Genomic DNA, 13,511 nt, shown 5'->3' with positions numbered 1-13,511 from the left:
TAGATAGGATAAATGCATGGGGTTATGGGGATTGGGCCTGGGTGGGATTGCGGTCGGTACAGACTTGATGGACTGAATGGCCTCCTTCTGCACTGTAGGATTCTATGATTCTGTGAAATCCTGGGATGGTGCTTAGAAGCAGGAATGCTACCCAAGATCTCCCTCTGTATGAGCTCCTCACCGCCTTTATTTTGTCTCCAGCTATTTGGCTGATTTAAGTTCCGAGCTTGTTCCAATCGATTTCCCTTCCGCTCTGTGATTTCCGACTGTGGAGTATGAGCGTTGATGCCGGTGAAATTCCAGTATTTGGAATGACCAAACATCTGCTGCCACAAGCGAGTGTGCGCGGACCTCCTGAGACCGGCCCAAAGAGCAGATGGTGTCGCCTTTTTAACCCTCCCCCTGCCACCTGCCCACCGGGGAATCTGAACAAGCGCTCACTAACAGGGGGAAGCAGCCACAGACACCAGGACACTAATAGGGATTGCACGCAGAGTGTCTTTTATTGCTTCCCCCTGCTTCTCCGCTCCCCCCCTCAACCCCCCGCCCCCAAGATTGATTAGCCCACCGGTATCGCAGGGCAAGGAGATTACAGTTTCACAGAATAATTCAGCACAGAAAGAGGTAATTTAGCCTGCTGCCTATCTGCAGGAATTACCAATTTATTCCCCAAACCTCCTGCTGCGTTATCAGAAAGTACAGACGTAACCCTACCTCCACCTCCGCGTGCTGGACATTCATTTAACATCTCTATTTTTAAATGCCGATTCTGCTGTTCCAGATATCAGCCACCAGGGAAACAGGAATGTTTACCCCCAGAGCGTTGTGGCAGCTTCAGTGGAACATTGCCTCCTTTTCCCACGTATCCCTCTCTGTTTGAAGGTACTCCCAATCCAATCCGATTTATCAATTCAGGCTCAATTACGTGAAAAATAACAGCAAGGAGAAAGGCAGACCGTTTGGCCCAACATCGCAGTGGTTAGCGCTGCTGCCTCACCGCGCCAGGGACCTGGGTTCAATTCCCAGCTTGGGTCACTGTCCGTGTGGAGTTTGCGTGTTCTCCCCCAATCTACGTGGGTTGACTCCGGGTGCTCCAGTTTCTCTCACAGTCCAAAGATGTGCGGGTTCGATGGATTGGCTGTGCTAAATTGCCCCTTAGTGTCAGAAGGACTAGCTAAGGTAAATACGTGGGGTTATGGGGAGAGGGCCTGGGTGGGATTGTGGCCAGTACAGACTTGATGGGCTGAATGGTCCCCTTCTGCACTGTAGGGATTCTATTGTGGTGTTAACGCTGCGCTCGAGCCTCCTCCCACTTTACTCATCTCAACCCATCAACATAACCCTCTATTCCCTAATCCTTTTATCCAGTTCTATCGCACAGCCTTCGATATTCACCTCAATCTCTCCATGAGATAGGAAACTCCCCATCCTTACCATTCACCATTCTTTTGAGTTCCCCACCTGATTTAATAGCAACTATCTTCAAAAGAAGTGACGGCATGGGAGTTAACACTGCTGCCTCATGGCGCCAGCGCTCCAGGTTCAATTCCAGCTTTGGGTCACTGTCTGTGTGGAGTTTGCACACTCTCCCCATGTCTGTATGGGTTTCCCCCGGGTGCTCCAGTTTCCTCCCAACTCCAAAGATATGCAGGTTAGGTGAATTGGCCATACTAGATTGCCCCTTAGTGACCCAAGATGTGTACAACAGGGGGATTCATGGGATAAATATGGGGATAGGGCCTGGGTATGATGCTGTGTCAGGGAGACGGTGCAGACTCGATGGGCTGAATGGCCTCCATTTGCACTGTAGGATTCTAAGTGAAAACATTTTTCCTGCCTCTCCACCACCAAACTTTATTGAACGAGTGTTAGACACTGCTATCCGCAAACTGCAGGCCCAAAATGCGAGCCTGATCTTACCCCCTGTGCAGCCTTCACATTGCAGTGGATTCACTGCGCGGAGAGTTTACGAAAATTTACCTTCATTGCAATTAAATTTGACCAATTTCTTCAGCTAGGCTTTTACTCTCTTGACACTCTTGTGGGTATTAAGCTCTGTGTGGTCAGCCCTGACTTCTTGCCATCGAGAAATTAGATACAGCCCCGGGAAATTAAACCTCAAAGGCTGCCTTTCAGCATGATCTGAGCAAGCTGTTGGGCAGTCTCGCTCGTTATAACTTGTTTAATTTACTGCTGCTTTTCCAGAACAATTGCACTAGCATTAGCTTACTGACCACGCTGTATGTTATTAAACATCCAACATTTTGCCAAGTCTTTTAGCTGAGAGTCTGTCGGTGAATTTTTGTCGATCTGAATTATTTCATCTGTAGAAAATTAGTTAGGCTGTTAGTCAAACTGTACTGTCTAACCCCCATTACTGGAACGTAGTCTTATCTGCCCTGCCCTCTGTTAAAATAGGGTCTCTGCTTCATGCTTCTCTCAAGTTGAGAAACTGCGTAATAGTAGTTTTACTTGAGTGACGTGACATCCTTACCTCTGGCAGTGATGTGAAAGTCTCACGCAAGTTCATGAATATTAAGAACCACAGAGGCAGAGCAAAGGGTAGCATGGTGGCACAGTGATTTTGATTTGATTTGCCTTGATTTGATTTATTATTGTCACATGTACAGTGAAAGGTATTGTTGCTTGCGCGCTACACAGACAAAATATACTGTTCATAGAGAAGAAAACAGGAGAGTGCAGAATGTAGTGTTATAATCATAGCTGGGGTGTAAAGAAAGATCAACTCAATGCAAGGTAGGTCCATTCAGAAGTCTGACAGCAGCAGGGAAGAAGCTGTTCTTGAGTCGGTTGGTATGTGACCTCAGACTTTTTCCCAAAGGAAGAAAGTGGAAGAGAGAATGTCCTGTACAGTGGTTAACGCTGCTGTCTCACAATGCCAGGGACCTGGGTTCGATTCCCGGCTTGGGTCACTGTCTGTGTGGAGTTTGCACGTTCTCCCCATGTCTGCATGAGTTTCCTCTGGGTGCTCCAGTTTCCTCCCGCAGTCCGAAAGACATGCTGGTTAGGTGCATTGGCCATGATGAATGGTGTCGAAAGATGTGTAGGTTAAGTTTTTTTTGAAGTTTATTTATTAGTGTCACAAGTAGGCTTACAATAACACTGCAGTGAAGTTACTGTGAAAATTCCCTAGTCGCCACTCTCTGGCCCTTGTTCAAGTACGTTGAAGGAGAATTTAGTGTGGTCGATGCATCTTCCAGCACGTCTTTCGGGCCATGGGAGAAAACTGGAGCATCCAGAGGAAACCCAAGCAGACACAGGGAGAAGGTGCAGAGTCCGCACAGACAGTGACCCAAGCCGGGAATCGAACCTGGGTCCCTGGAGCTGTGAGGCAGCAGTTCTCAGTTAGGTGGATTGGCAATACTAAATTGCCCGTTAGTGTCCAATGATGTGCAGGTTAGGGGAATTTGCGGAGTAAATACTTGAGGGTATGGGGATAGGGCCTGGATGGGAAGCTCTGTCGGAGTGTTAGTGCAGACTTGATGGGCTGAATAGCCTCCTTCTGCACTGTGATTCTATGAGAAAGCGTGGAGCCTCCAACCCATGTTTCTCTTTAAAGGGATCAAGCATATTCCAAGCAGGGAAAACTGCACTTGGCGGCCATCGCCATTTGCATTCTGCCAAAACTTTAACCCTCAAACAGACTATCTGGTCATTAGTGCATTGCCGCAGGAGCTTGCTGTGCACATACTGGTATCCCCATTTGCCTCTCATACAACAGTGGCCACACTTCAAAAAGCACCTCTTTGGCAGTGAAGTCTTTGGAATGTCTGGAGGAAGTGAAGGATGTATATCTGCCTTCACAGTGCAACAAGAGTATTAAACAGACAGAGCACACCCTCTAGTAACGAGGATGGAGCTTTTCTCCAAGCCCCACTCTCCTTCATATATGGTGATTAATCCCAGTCTGGGCTTCAATTGCCGCTAATTAAAGACAAATTAATCTAAATTGCATTTGTTTGGAGTAAGTCAATTGTTTACATATTATTTCGACAGAAAGTGGAGACAGATGTAAAAGGCACATTAATGACAGGCGATGTTGGCGGGGGGGGGAGAAAGGTTTTTGGGCAGGGGTGGATCGAGATTGTCGACTCACAATGCAAGAACGGTGGAAAAATCATGATCTCTAATTAATGGCCACCCTTCCCAGGACCCGCATTCATCATAAGCCCCCTTCGCCCCTCCTGCCAAAGGCATAAGCTGTTGACAGCAGGTGCATTACATTGTGGAGCTCAGCTAATACATGACATGCTTTCATTCAGCTTACTTGTTTTCTAAAGGCCAGCGTCTACTTGAATACCAGGGATGTAGTGAAGCAAAGCAGAAGCAGCATGTGTTTCCCATTACCGACTTGTGTGTCAGTCTGCGGAGATGTGAGGGATTCGCCTGCCGTGACTCCCAAACCCCAGCCAGGACCACACTCCTGCAGTGCAGGAAGCCTGTGAAACCAAGCCCCCCCTCCGCTTCTGAGGTCGAAATTAATTAAACTCATTCAAGTATGCTGTGCTGCAGGCCTTCATTTTTTTTTTAAGTCTATTTATTAGCGTCACAAGTAGGCTCACGTTTACACTGCAATGAAGTCACTGTGAAAATCCCCTGGTCGTCACACTCCAGCGCCTGTTCAGGTACACTGAGGGAGAATTTAGCGTGGCCAATACATCTAACCAGCACGTCTTTCAAACTGTGGGAGGAAACCGGAGCACCCGGAGGAATCCCACGCAGACATGGGGAGAATGTGCACAGACCCAAGCTGGGAATTGAACCCAGGTCCCTGGCGCTATGAGGCAGCAGTGCTAACCATTGTGCCACCATGTAGCCCTTGTACACGCCAGGGCATTCGTTGCTTCACTTCTTACCCAGCGCCTTTCACAATTAGGCTGAAGTTCAGATTAAGGAGAAAATGATTCAGGATTTGACTTTGACTTGTGTGCAGTGGCCCTCCCTGAGCACTGACTGTTGGAGAGGAACAGCCCTGGTTGTTTAACCTGGTGGGAGTTCAATCTTGTCCCATTTCGCCTTTCTCTGTCCACAATAGGTTTTTTTTTCTCTATAAGCATTTGAATCGCTTAGATCTTTATCTCAAATGTTGCTATTTCTAAGGATTCGATATGAGGGATAGGGAGAGAGTGGATAAGGAACAGCTGTTCCCCTTAGTTGAAGGGTCACGAGGGGACATAGATTCCCTGAGGGGCAGGAGGTTTAGAGAGGGTGTGAGGAAATCTTATGAACCCAGAGGGTGGTGACGGTCCAGAGTGTGCTGCCTGGGAGGGTGGTAGAGGCAGGTTGCCTCACATCCTTTGAAAAATATCTCGATGAACACTTGGCACATCATAACATTCAAGGCTGTGGGTCAAGTGCTGGTAGATGGGATTAGGTGGAGGTTCAGGTGTCCCTAACATGTCGGTGCGGACTCAATGGGCAGCAGGGCCTCTGTGAATTCGATGAATATTAGTTACACTCCTTTTCTCTTCCACTTAAATCCTTCCCCTCCTTCAGGGCAAACTAATTGTGAAGCAGTTGAGATCTTCATTTCCCAGGTTCGACGATCATAAACTCAAGGGCTAATTCGTTTCTTAACTTCAAGGATCCTTTTTTCCCTATTTTGGCAGTATCCCCAGTGTTCTTCTCCTCTGTGAGAGTCGAAGGCTTTTGGGCCTAGCTGTGACATACCGTTTGAGACCCTGCTTTGCCCAGCAGTTGCCATTTTCCGTGAATGAACACAAGCTACTTAACCATGGGGGTGGGGGAAAGGCGTCGTAGTTAAGTCTGATTCTGATTTGAAGATCAGTCAGTGAGAAATGTTTTTACTGAAGTACCTTCACAGCCACTTTCCGTGTGTTTCCTCCCACAGCACATTAACAACGAACACATCCACGGTGAGAAGAAGGAGTTTGTTTGCCGGTGGCGGGACTGTTCCCGGGAGCAGAAGCCGTTCAAGGCGCAGTACATGCTGGTGGTGCACATGCGGCGACACACGGGGGAGAAACCACACAAGTGCACTGTAAGTTGATCAGCTGGTGAGGTGAGGGCAAGAGTGGAGAGGCGACAACCAATCCATCAATAATTGGCAGGAGGGTGTCGGGGGGGGCGGCGTGGCTGGTGGTGGATCCTGACAGTAACGGGTATAGGAGAAATGTGAGTAGTTATAATGCAAAGTTGTAACCAAGAGAAGCATTGATGGTAACAGCCAGCCCTCATACACCATAACTTACAATGGCACCATTTTGGGCCTAGTGGTCATAGAATGCCTACAGTGCAGAATGAGGCCATTTGGCCCATCAAGTCTGCACTGACCACAATCCCATCCTGGCCCTATCCCCATAACCCCACATATTTATCTTGTTAATCGCCTGATATTAGGGTCAATTTAGCAATGCCAATCAACCTAACCTGCACATCTGTGGGAGGAAACCGGAGCACCCGGAGGAAACCCATGCAGAAACGGGGAGAATGTGCAAACTCCGCACAGGCAATGACCCGAAGCCAGAATTGAACCCGGGCGCTGTGAGGCAGCAGTGCTAACCACTGTGCCGCCATGCCGTCCATGGGACAGTCAATGGCGTATAAAAGATCAGCTTGATCACCTGCACAAGCAGACGTTATGAAGTCTGAATTCAGAGAATGAGATTACAACTAAACCCATTCAAATAACAAACTCTTCAACTCAACAAAATGGCAGCCAGAGAAAATGGTGGCTGCAGACCCAAACTTCCCCAGACTCCCAGCGGGACACGGTGGCACAGTGGTTAGCACTGCTGCCCGACAGCGCCAGGGAACCAGGTTCGATTCTAGCTTGGGTCACTGTCTGTGTGCGGTGTTTGCACACTCTCCCTGTGTCAGTGTGAGTTTCCTCCGGGTGCTCTGGTTTCCTCCCACAGTCCAAAGTTGTGTGGGTTAGGTGGATGGGCTATGCTAAAATTGCCCCATAGTGTCAGGGGGACTAGCCAGCATAAGTGCATGGAGTTGTGGGGGCAGGTGGAATTGTGGTTAGTGCAGACTCAATGGGCCGAATGGCCCCCTTCTGCACTGTAGGGGTTCCATTCTTCCGTGACAAACAGCCAGATTCTAGTCACAAGGAATTCCTTTTCAGGATTGTTTTTAATTTCAGTTGGTTGGTCGACCTAAACATGTGCGACAGCAGGAATGGCCCTGCAGTGATGAAATGCCAGTATAGTAGCTAGGAATGGTTCTTATTCCAGGTACGCTTGTAAGGACTTGTAAGCTGTTACGTGAATTCAGAATTCCACTCATTTTGTTTTAAAGTGAGGAATGTGGAAAACAGGAACTTGGAAATAGAATACATTATTAAGAACTGGTGAACCAATAGATCGCAGCCCGAGTGCTCTGGGTAACTTGATAGCACTTTTCAAGATCGTCCATCAGTACTTCAAGGCAATTTGGAGCAATAACAAACAAAAGAATTCGCTGCAGAAGATAATCCTTTAACCTCTTGTTTCAACCATCTAAGCACCCTTGCTACTCATTTCAAATGTGCTAATTCCATGCTTAGTAGGAGCAGACAGTGGAATGTCATCGGCTGATATCACCAGCCAGGATGTCTAGACCAGTGTTCCTGCTCTCTCTCTATGGTCTCTTTCTGTTCTCGAGTAATTATTTTTTGAGATATTGTTGGGGGGGGGTCAAGACTGGCGTGCTCACATCAACCTGCGGCACTTTCCTACGGTCAGGCCGTACAAGAGCCTGTGGCCTTACTTGAGCCAGTTGCCCCTTTTGACCCTTGTTCTGTCACAGCTCCTTCTGGAGGAGGTCAAAGAGCCACTGGAGGAAGGAAAGGAGTCTCAGTTTTAGTTTAAATGAGGACCCGGTAACAGCTCGCGACCTCCCTGAACACGTGGACCAACCCCGTATTGGGTCTCCCAAGAATAGGGTTGTGGGAAGTTTGTTGAGGCCTTACAACCTTTAAAAAATACTTGAATGAGCACTTGAAACATCAGAATATTCAAGGAGATGGGACAAGCGCAGAAAAATGGGATTAAGCGTGCCTTTAGTGACAGATACTGTCCTTGCAGACTCAATGGGCCGAAGGGCCTTTTCTGCACTGTATGACATTATGGTCGGAATTTTATCACTTCGCTCATCCTGGGAATCGGAGGGGGTGAGGGGACAGAACAATGGGAAGGCCTGTTGACCTCAGATAGAATTTTACAGTTTTGGGGGCCAGCAAGGCTGTAAAATCACGCCAAAGTCAAGTTCAACAAGAGTGCCATCAACCGGAGACTAATCCCACCCACAGATAGTGACACTCATAGATCATAGAACCCTACAGTGCAAAAAGAGGCCCTTCAGCCCATCGAGTCTGCACCGAACACAATCTCACCCAGGCCCTACCCCCGTATCCCTACATATTATACCCACTAATCCCTCTAACCTACACATCCTTGGACACTAAGGGGCAATTTCTTATTGTGGCCAATTAAGCTAACCCGCACATCTTTGGACTGTGGGAGGAAACCAGAGTACCCAGCAGAAACCCACACAGACACGAGGAGAACGTGCAAACTCCACACAGACAGTGACCCAAGCCAGGGATCGAGCCCAGGACTCTGGAGCTGTGAAGCAGCAGTGCTAACCACTGTGCTACCACGCCACCCTATTCTTCAGGATAAACCCTTTCCTTAACACCCTTCGTGCCAGAATATCATCAGAGACCGTCTCTCATTCCCAAAGAGCATTTTCGGCAGAACTACTGTTTAAATTAAAAATTTAGCAAAGAGATTAGTTGGAAGTAGGTCCCGGAGGGGAAAAGGACTGTTTAACATTTTGGGCATAGATCATTTTGTTGAAATGTTTTGAAGATTCCCAGCTACAAATCCAAAAACAGCTTTTCCTCGTCAAGATTTCCATTGTGTTTTTTGCTTGTTATGCTGCTGAAGATTATCACAACTAGAAAATTGAAGGAGCAAGTTCAAAGAATTGTTACCAAATAGAATATTTGAGCATGGATTACTTTCTGTCACTGCAGAGACAAATAGTACCATTTATTTAGTTAAAGGAATTGGATATTTCAAAGTTAAGAACATCAAATGAGTGTGGGTGCAGGGAGGAAAATGGCCTTGGTGTAGATAGTTTTAGTTGAAGAGTAAGTGCGGACAGAGGTTAATTGACCTTTTCTCTCACCTTTTGTGCTATACATAAATGGACTTTGGAAAGCAACAGTCGTTCCAGTGTAATCCCACCATAGGTTCACTTACAGCATGTTGGAAAAACCTGAAACAAGGGGTCCAAAGTGTTTTGGGACATTCAGCAGTTGTAAAAGGTGCTATCTCAGTACATGTCCTTTCTCCAACCCCAAAAGCTCCAGTTTATTTAGAACACTGCCACTGTTAACCTAACTCACACCAAGTCCTATTCCCACCCATCAACCTTGCACTCGCTGACCAACATTGGCTCCCAAACTGGCTTCATCTCAAAGTTTGAGTATTGTTGAAAAAAGGGACATGCTGTCTAAACTTTTTGCCTTGGACTTGCCAGAACAGATCACAAGCTTAGCACTTATGTGTGCAAGAAGCCACATGTATACACATACAGGGCCTTGTCCTTTGTAGTCAGAGGAAGCATGTCCATGCATCATCCCTTTTTCCATGAAACAAAAGCTTATGGGACAGCCATTCCCTGATTCATTCCCCATGGCAATATCTTGACTAGTCAGCATCTACTTGCCTGGTTTGAATGAGAACAACAGCTTGACATTTAACTATTCCCTGGTGCATTCACCATGGCAATGCCTTGACCAATCAGCATCTACTTGCCTGGTTTGAATAGGAACAACAGTTTGACAGTTAACTGTTCTCTGGTGCATCCTCCGTGGCAATGCCTCTACCAATCAGAGTCCATTCGCCAACCAGCCAGCTTTCTCTTCCCACGCAGTATAAATTGTTGATCCCTTTACTGTTGGTAATCTTGCGATCTGTCCTGATTAGTGCAAGACAGAGGGCCGTATTTTACCATGTTAATTCTAAGTGCTGGGTGGACTTGAAACTGGAAGTGTTTCAGATCCGACATTTAGACCCATTCTCAGGTGCTCCCATACACACTCTGCCTGAAAAAATATCAGCGATTCCAAATCGTGCTGCAGAAGCCTGTGAGCGGGACTTAACGCATCCAAAATCCTGCAGATCCGATCGGCACCTCCATCTTCACACACACAGCAAAACAGTGATAGAATGCGGTTCCCGTACCACATCATTGTCGGGCTGGATAATGCCTCCCCCCGGCTCCCACAGACATTATCCCACCCCCCACAACATTACAGATCCCATTATCCCCCACTCCGTCACCCAGACTGATCGCAGCTCCCCCCCACAATCTCAGACAGGGTAGTAGCGGAACCCCCTTCCCCCTCAGTGATCTCAGGCAGAGAGGCAGCGGACCCCACCTTCCTCCCCGTGCCCCATGCCCCACCAATCTCAGGCAAAGAGCCGTTGGGTGCCAGGCACTTACCTCCTCACTAAGTGGAGCGCCCAAATTGGACTTTTGCGGAGCAAGGCTGTTTTGCACCGATTCCAGATGGGTGAGCGCAGTGGTAAAGGGGGAAGTATTGGTAAGGTTGGACATACAGCCAGTTAAGTCAATTTAAATGTGTGCAAATGCATCGCGACCATTTTGGGCGCAGTCCCGATTGCAGTCTTTTCGGGCCTTGGTAAAGGGAGAACCAGCGCGGAGGTGGGCACGGATGGCTCTACTCACCTCACACGCAGCTTTACCAAGTTTCCGTGCCCGAAAACGGACGCAACTTGAGGGTAAAATTGGGCTCCGTATTTCTCTTTTTTGTAAGCTAAGTTCTAAACTACCAAATGACTAAATTTAAGATCTCATCCTAGTATCCAAATCCCTCCATGGCCTTCCCTCTTCCAGCCCAACAACCCTCCGTGTTCTCTGCATTCCTCCAATTCCAGCCTCTTGAGCACCAGCGGTCACACCAGCGGGATTCTCTGCTCCCGCCGCAGTGAATGAAGGTTTGGCTGAGTGTCAAATTCCCCATCCTCACTGGCTGGAAAATTCCGACCCTTGTCTTGCGGGAATGTCTCTTGGATATACGGTATCTGCTGAATATATATCCCGAGGTCACAAAAACTGTTTTTCTGCTTTGATTTCGGCACTTTTTTAAAAAATAGGATGATGAATAAAGATGCCAAAGAGCTTTGGCTCAGGGGATGAAAAGCTATTGCACTTTAATTATTATTTCATGAATTTTTTTTTTTACTCTGCAAGTAGAACAGTCGGTGTTTTTTTTTAATCAGCATAAATACTTGTTACCTGGCAGAGTGGTTAAAAGATTGATAGATTGTTTAAAGGTATGTTAAAAATGAAAGCAATTTGTTCCCAAATGTCTGGACTTCAAGGATGTTTCAACAGCAGTTCTGTTACTCAGCACAATGAACTCAGGGCGGGATTTTCCGGCTCTTCTCGGCTCAGTGGGATCTTCTAGTGCGAATAATGTGAAATCCCACTGACAGCGGCAGGACTGGAAAATCCTGCCGGCAGCCAATGGCAGGCCTCCTCTGCTCCCACAAAACACGCCGCAGGAGTGGGTGGGAAATCCCACCCTTAATGTTGACCTGCGGAGGGATTTAAGTTTATTGATTAGTGTCACAAGTAGGCTTACATTGACACCGCAGTGACGTTGCGGTGAAAATCCCCGCACTCCAGCGCCTGTTCGGGTGCGCTGAGGGAGAATTTAACACGACCAATGCACCTAACCCGCATGTCTTTCGGAGGAAACTGGAGCACCCGGAGGAAACCCACGCAGACATGGGGAGAATGTGCAGACTTTGTGCAGACAGTGACCCAGGCCAGGAATCGAACTCAGGTCCCTGGCACTGTGAGGTAACAGTGCTAACCACTGTGCCGCCGTGCCACCCTACTTCATAGCCAAAAGTTCAGTACAGCTTTCCTATTCCTTTACCCATGAATATTAGTCCTCCAATCATTTTGAGGAAAACATTCTGCTGCGTTGGCCTCGCAGTAGGTTTTCGCACGGCTGACTGCCTGAGAACAGTATCTCGTCAAAGTTGGAGGTTAATAGTCGCGCGCTAATTGTTTAAGAGTGGCATCTGATGGCAGTGGTTTCAGAGGGATTGCGCTCATGCTCGGTGAGAAAGGTAATTATTTCAGCAAAGACGTTAACCCATCTTGTTTTAAACGGGTTTGTTTTACTGGGTCGATTCAATCATTTCATCCCCAGAAGGTCAAAAATTTGAATCGTCTGATGTGCATTAAGGACAGTGCCAGAATGAGAAAATAAACTGCCCTCGGCCACCAGGGATTTGGATGCATATTGCATTGAGACTGCCGGGAGGTAGGGATCGATCTCCCCCGCCCCACAATTAAACTACTAAAGATTAGATAGATAAGCCATTGTCTGAGCCAATACGCCTCTGGGGAACAGGGAGGCAAAATGGCCACTATAACATTGGAAACGTTGAAACAAGTGAATATGTACGAAGAAACACATTTAACAGATGCACAGTGGTTGGCAGTACTGCCTCATAGCACCGGGGACCCGGATTTAATTCCAGGCTCGGGTCACTGTCTGTGTGGAGTTTGCATGTTCTCCCCGTGTCTGCGTGGGTTTCCTCTGGGTGTTCCGGTTTCCTCCCACAGTCTAAAGATGTGCAGGTTGGGTGGATTAGCCATGGTGAATTGCTCCTTAGTGCCCAAAGATGTGCGGGTTAGGTGGACTGGCCATGGTAAAAGCACAGGACTATGGGGGGGGAGGGAGGGCCTGGCTGGGATCCACTTGCAGAGGGTCAGTACAGAATCAGTGGGCTGAATGGCCTCTATCTGCATTGTAGGGACCTTATGGGCTTATCTTTGTTGTACTGATTCCAGGCATTTGAACACCTCAAAATTCATGAATAAGGTGTTTTTTTATCTCACATACTGAATTGAATCAGGGCTGGGAGGAGTGGAAGAGATCCACAGCTATCCTGAAAATTGATTTTGTTCAGCCCCAGTGCATATATAACCCCTCCGCGTTCCACTTCTGCCCCCCACCGCCCCCCCGGCCCTCCCCATCCCTCCAACTGGCTTCACCCCCCCCGATCACCCACACTTTCCATAATTGGATCCTCCACACAAGCAGATCTGAATCCCCCTCACGATTGGAGTAGCCACATTAGATGATTCCCCACACGATTGGGACCCTCCTCCCCACAATTGGACCTCCCCCTAATTAGAAATCCTCCCCCATGATCGGCCCCCTCCTCTATAATCAAACCCCACAATTAAGGTTGCCTATCTCAAGCGGGCCCGAGCCCCTCCCTCCCCCAACCCATATTTCAGACACTTCATGCCCCACATTGGAAACCATTCCCTATGATCAGCGCCACCAACTCCACCCCCCCCCCCCCCCCCCCCCGCCACTCCCACAGTTCAAACTGACTCCCCAACAATTGGGACCATCCCCTGCCACGATCGGGCACTCACCCTGGCTGGCTGACCTCAGGATCGGGCAACCCCACAATCGG

General features: G+C 48.0%; 1 protein-coding gene across 2 annotated transcripts in view; it reads left to right on the top strand.

The window, feature by feature from the left end:
• The window catches only part of gli2a (GLI family zinc finger 2a), a 405,780-nt gene that overhangs the window by 356,884 nt on the left and 35,385 nt on the right, over nucleotides 1-13,511 (top strand). For both annotated transcript variants that reach the window (XM_080199475.1, XM_080199476.1), the window contains one exon: nucleotides 5,873-6,022. In XM_080199475.1, the coding sequence (XP_080055601.1) occupies nucleotides 5,873-6,022 (150 nt within the window). The remainder of the gene's footprint in view (nucleotides 1-5,872; nucleotides 6,023-13,511) is intronic.

Source organism: Carcharhinus amblyrhynchos, chromosome 11, assembly GCF_965287045.1.
Source record: "Carcharhinus amblyrhynchos chromosome 11, sCarAmb.v2.hapA, whole genome shotgun sequence".
Classification (NCBI taxonomy): Eukaryota; Metazoa; Chordata; class Chondrichthyes; order Carcharhiniformes; family Carcharhinidae; genus Carcharhinus; species Carcharhinus amblyrhynchos.
This window is presented reverse-complemented; position numbering and strand designations above follow the sequence as displayed.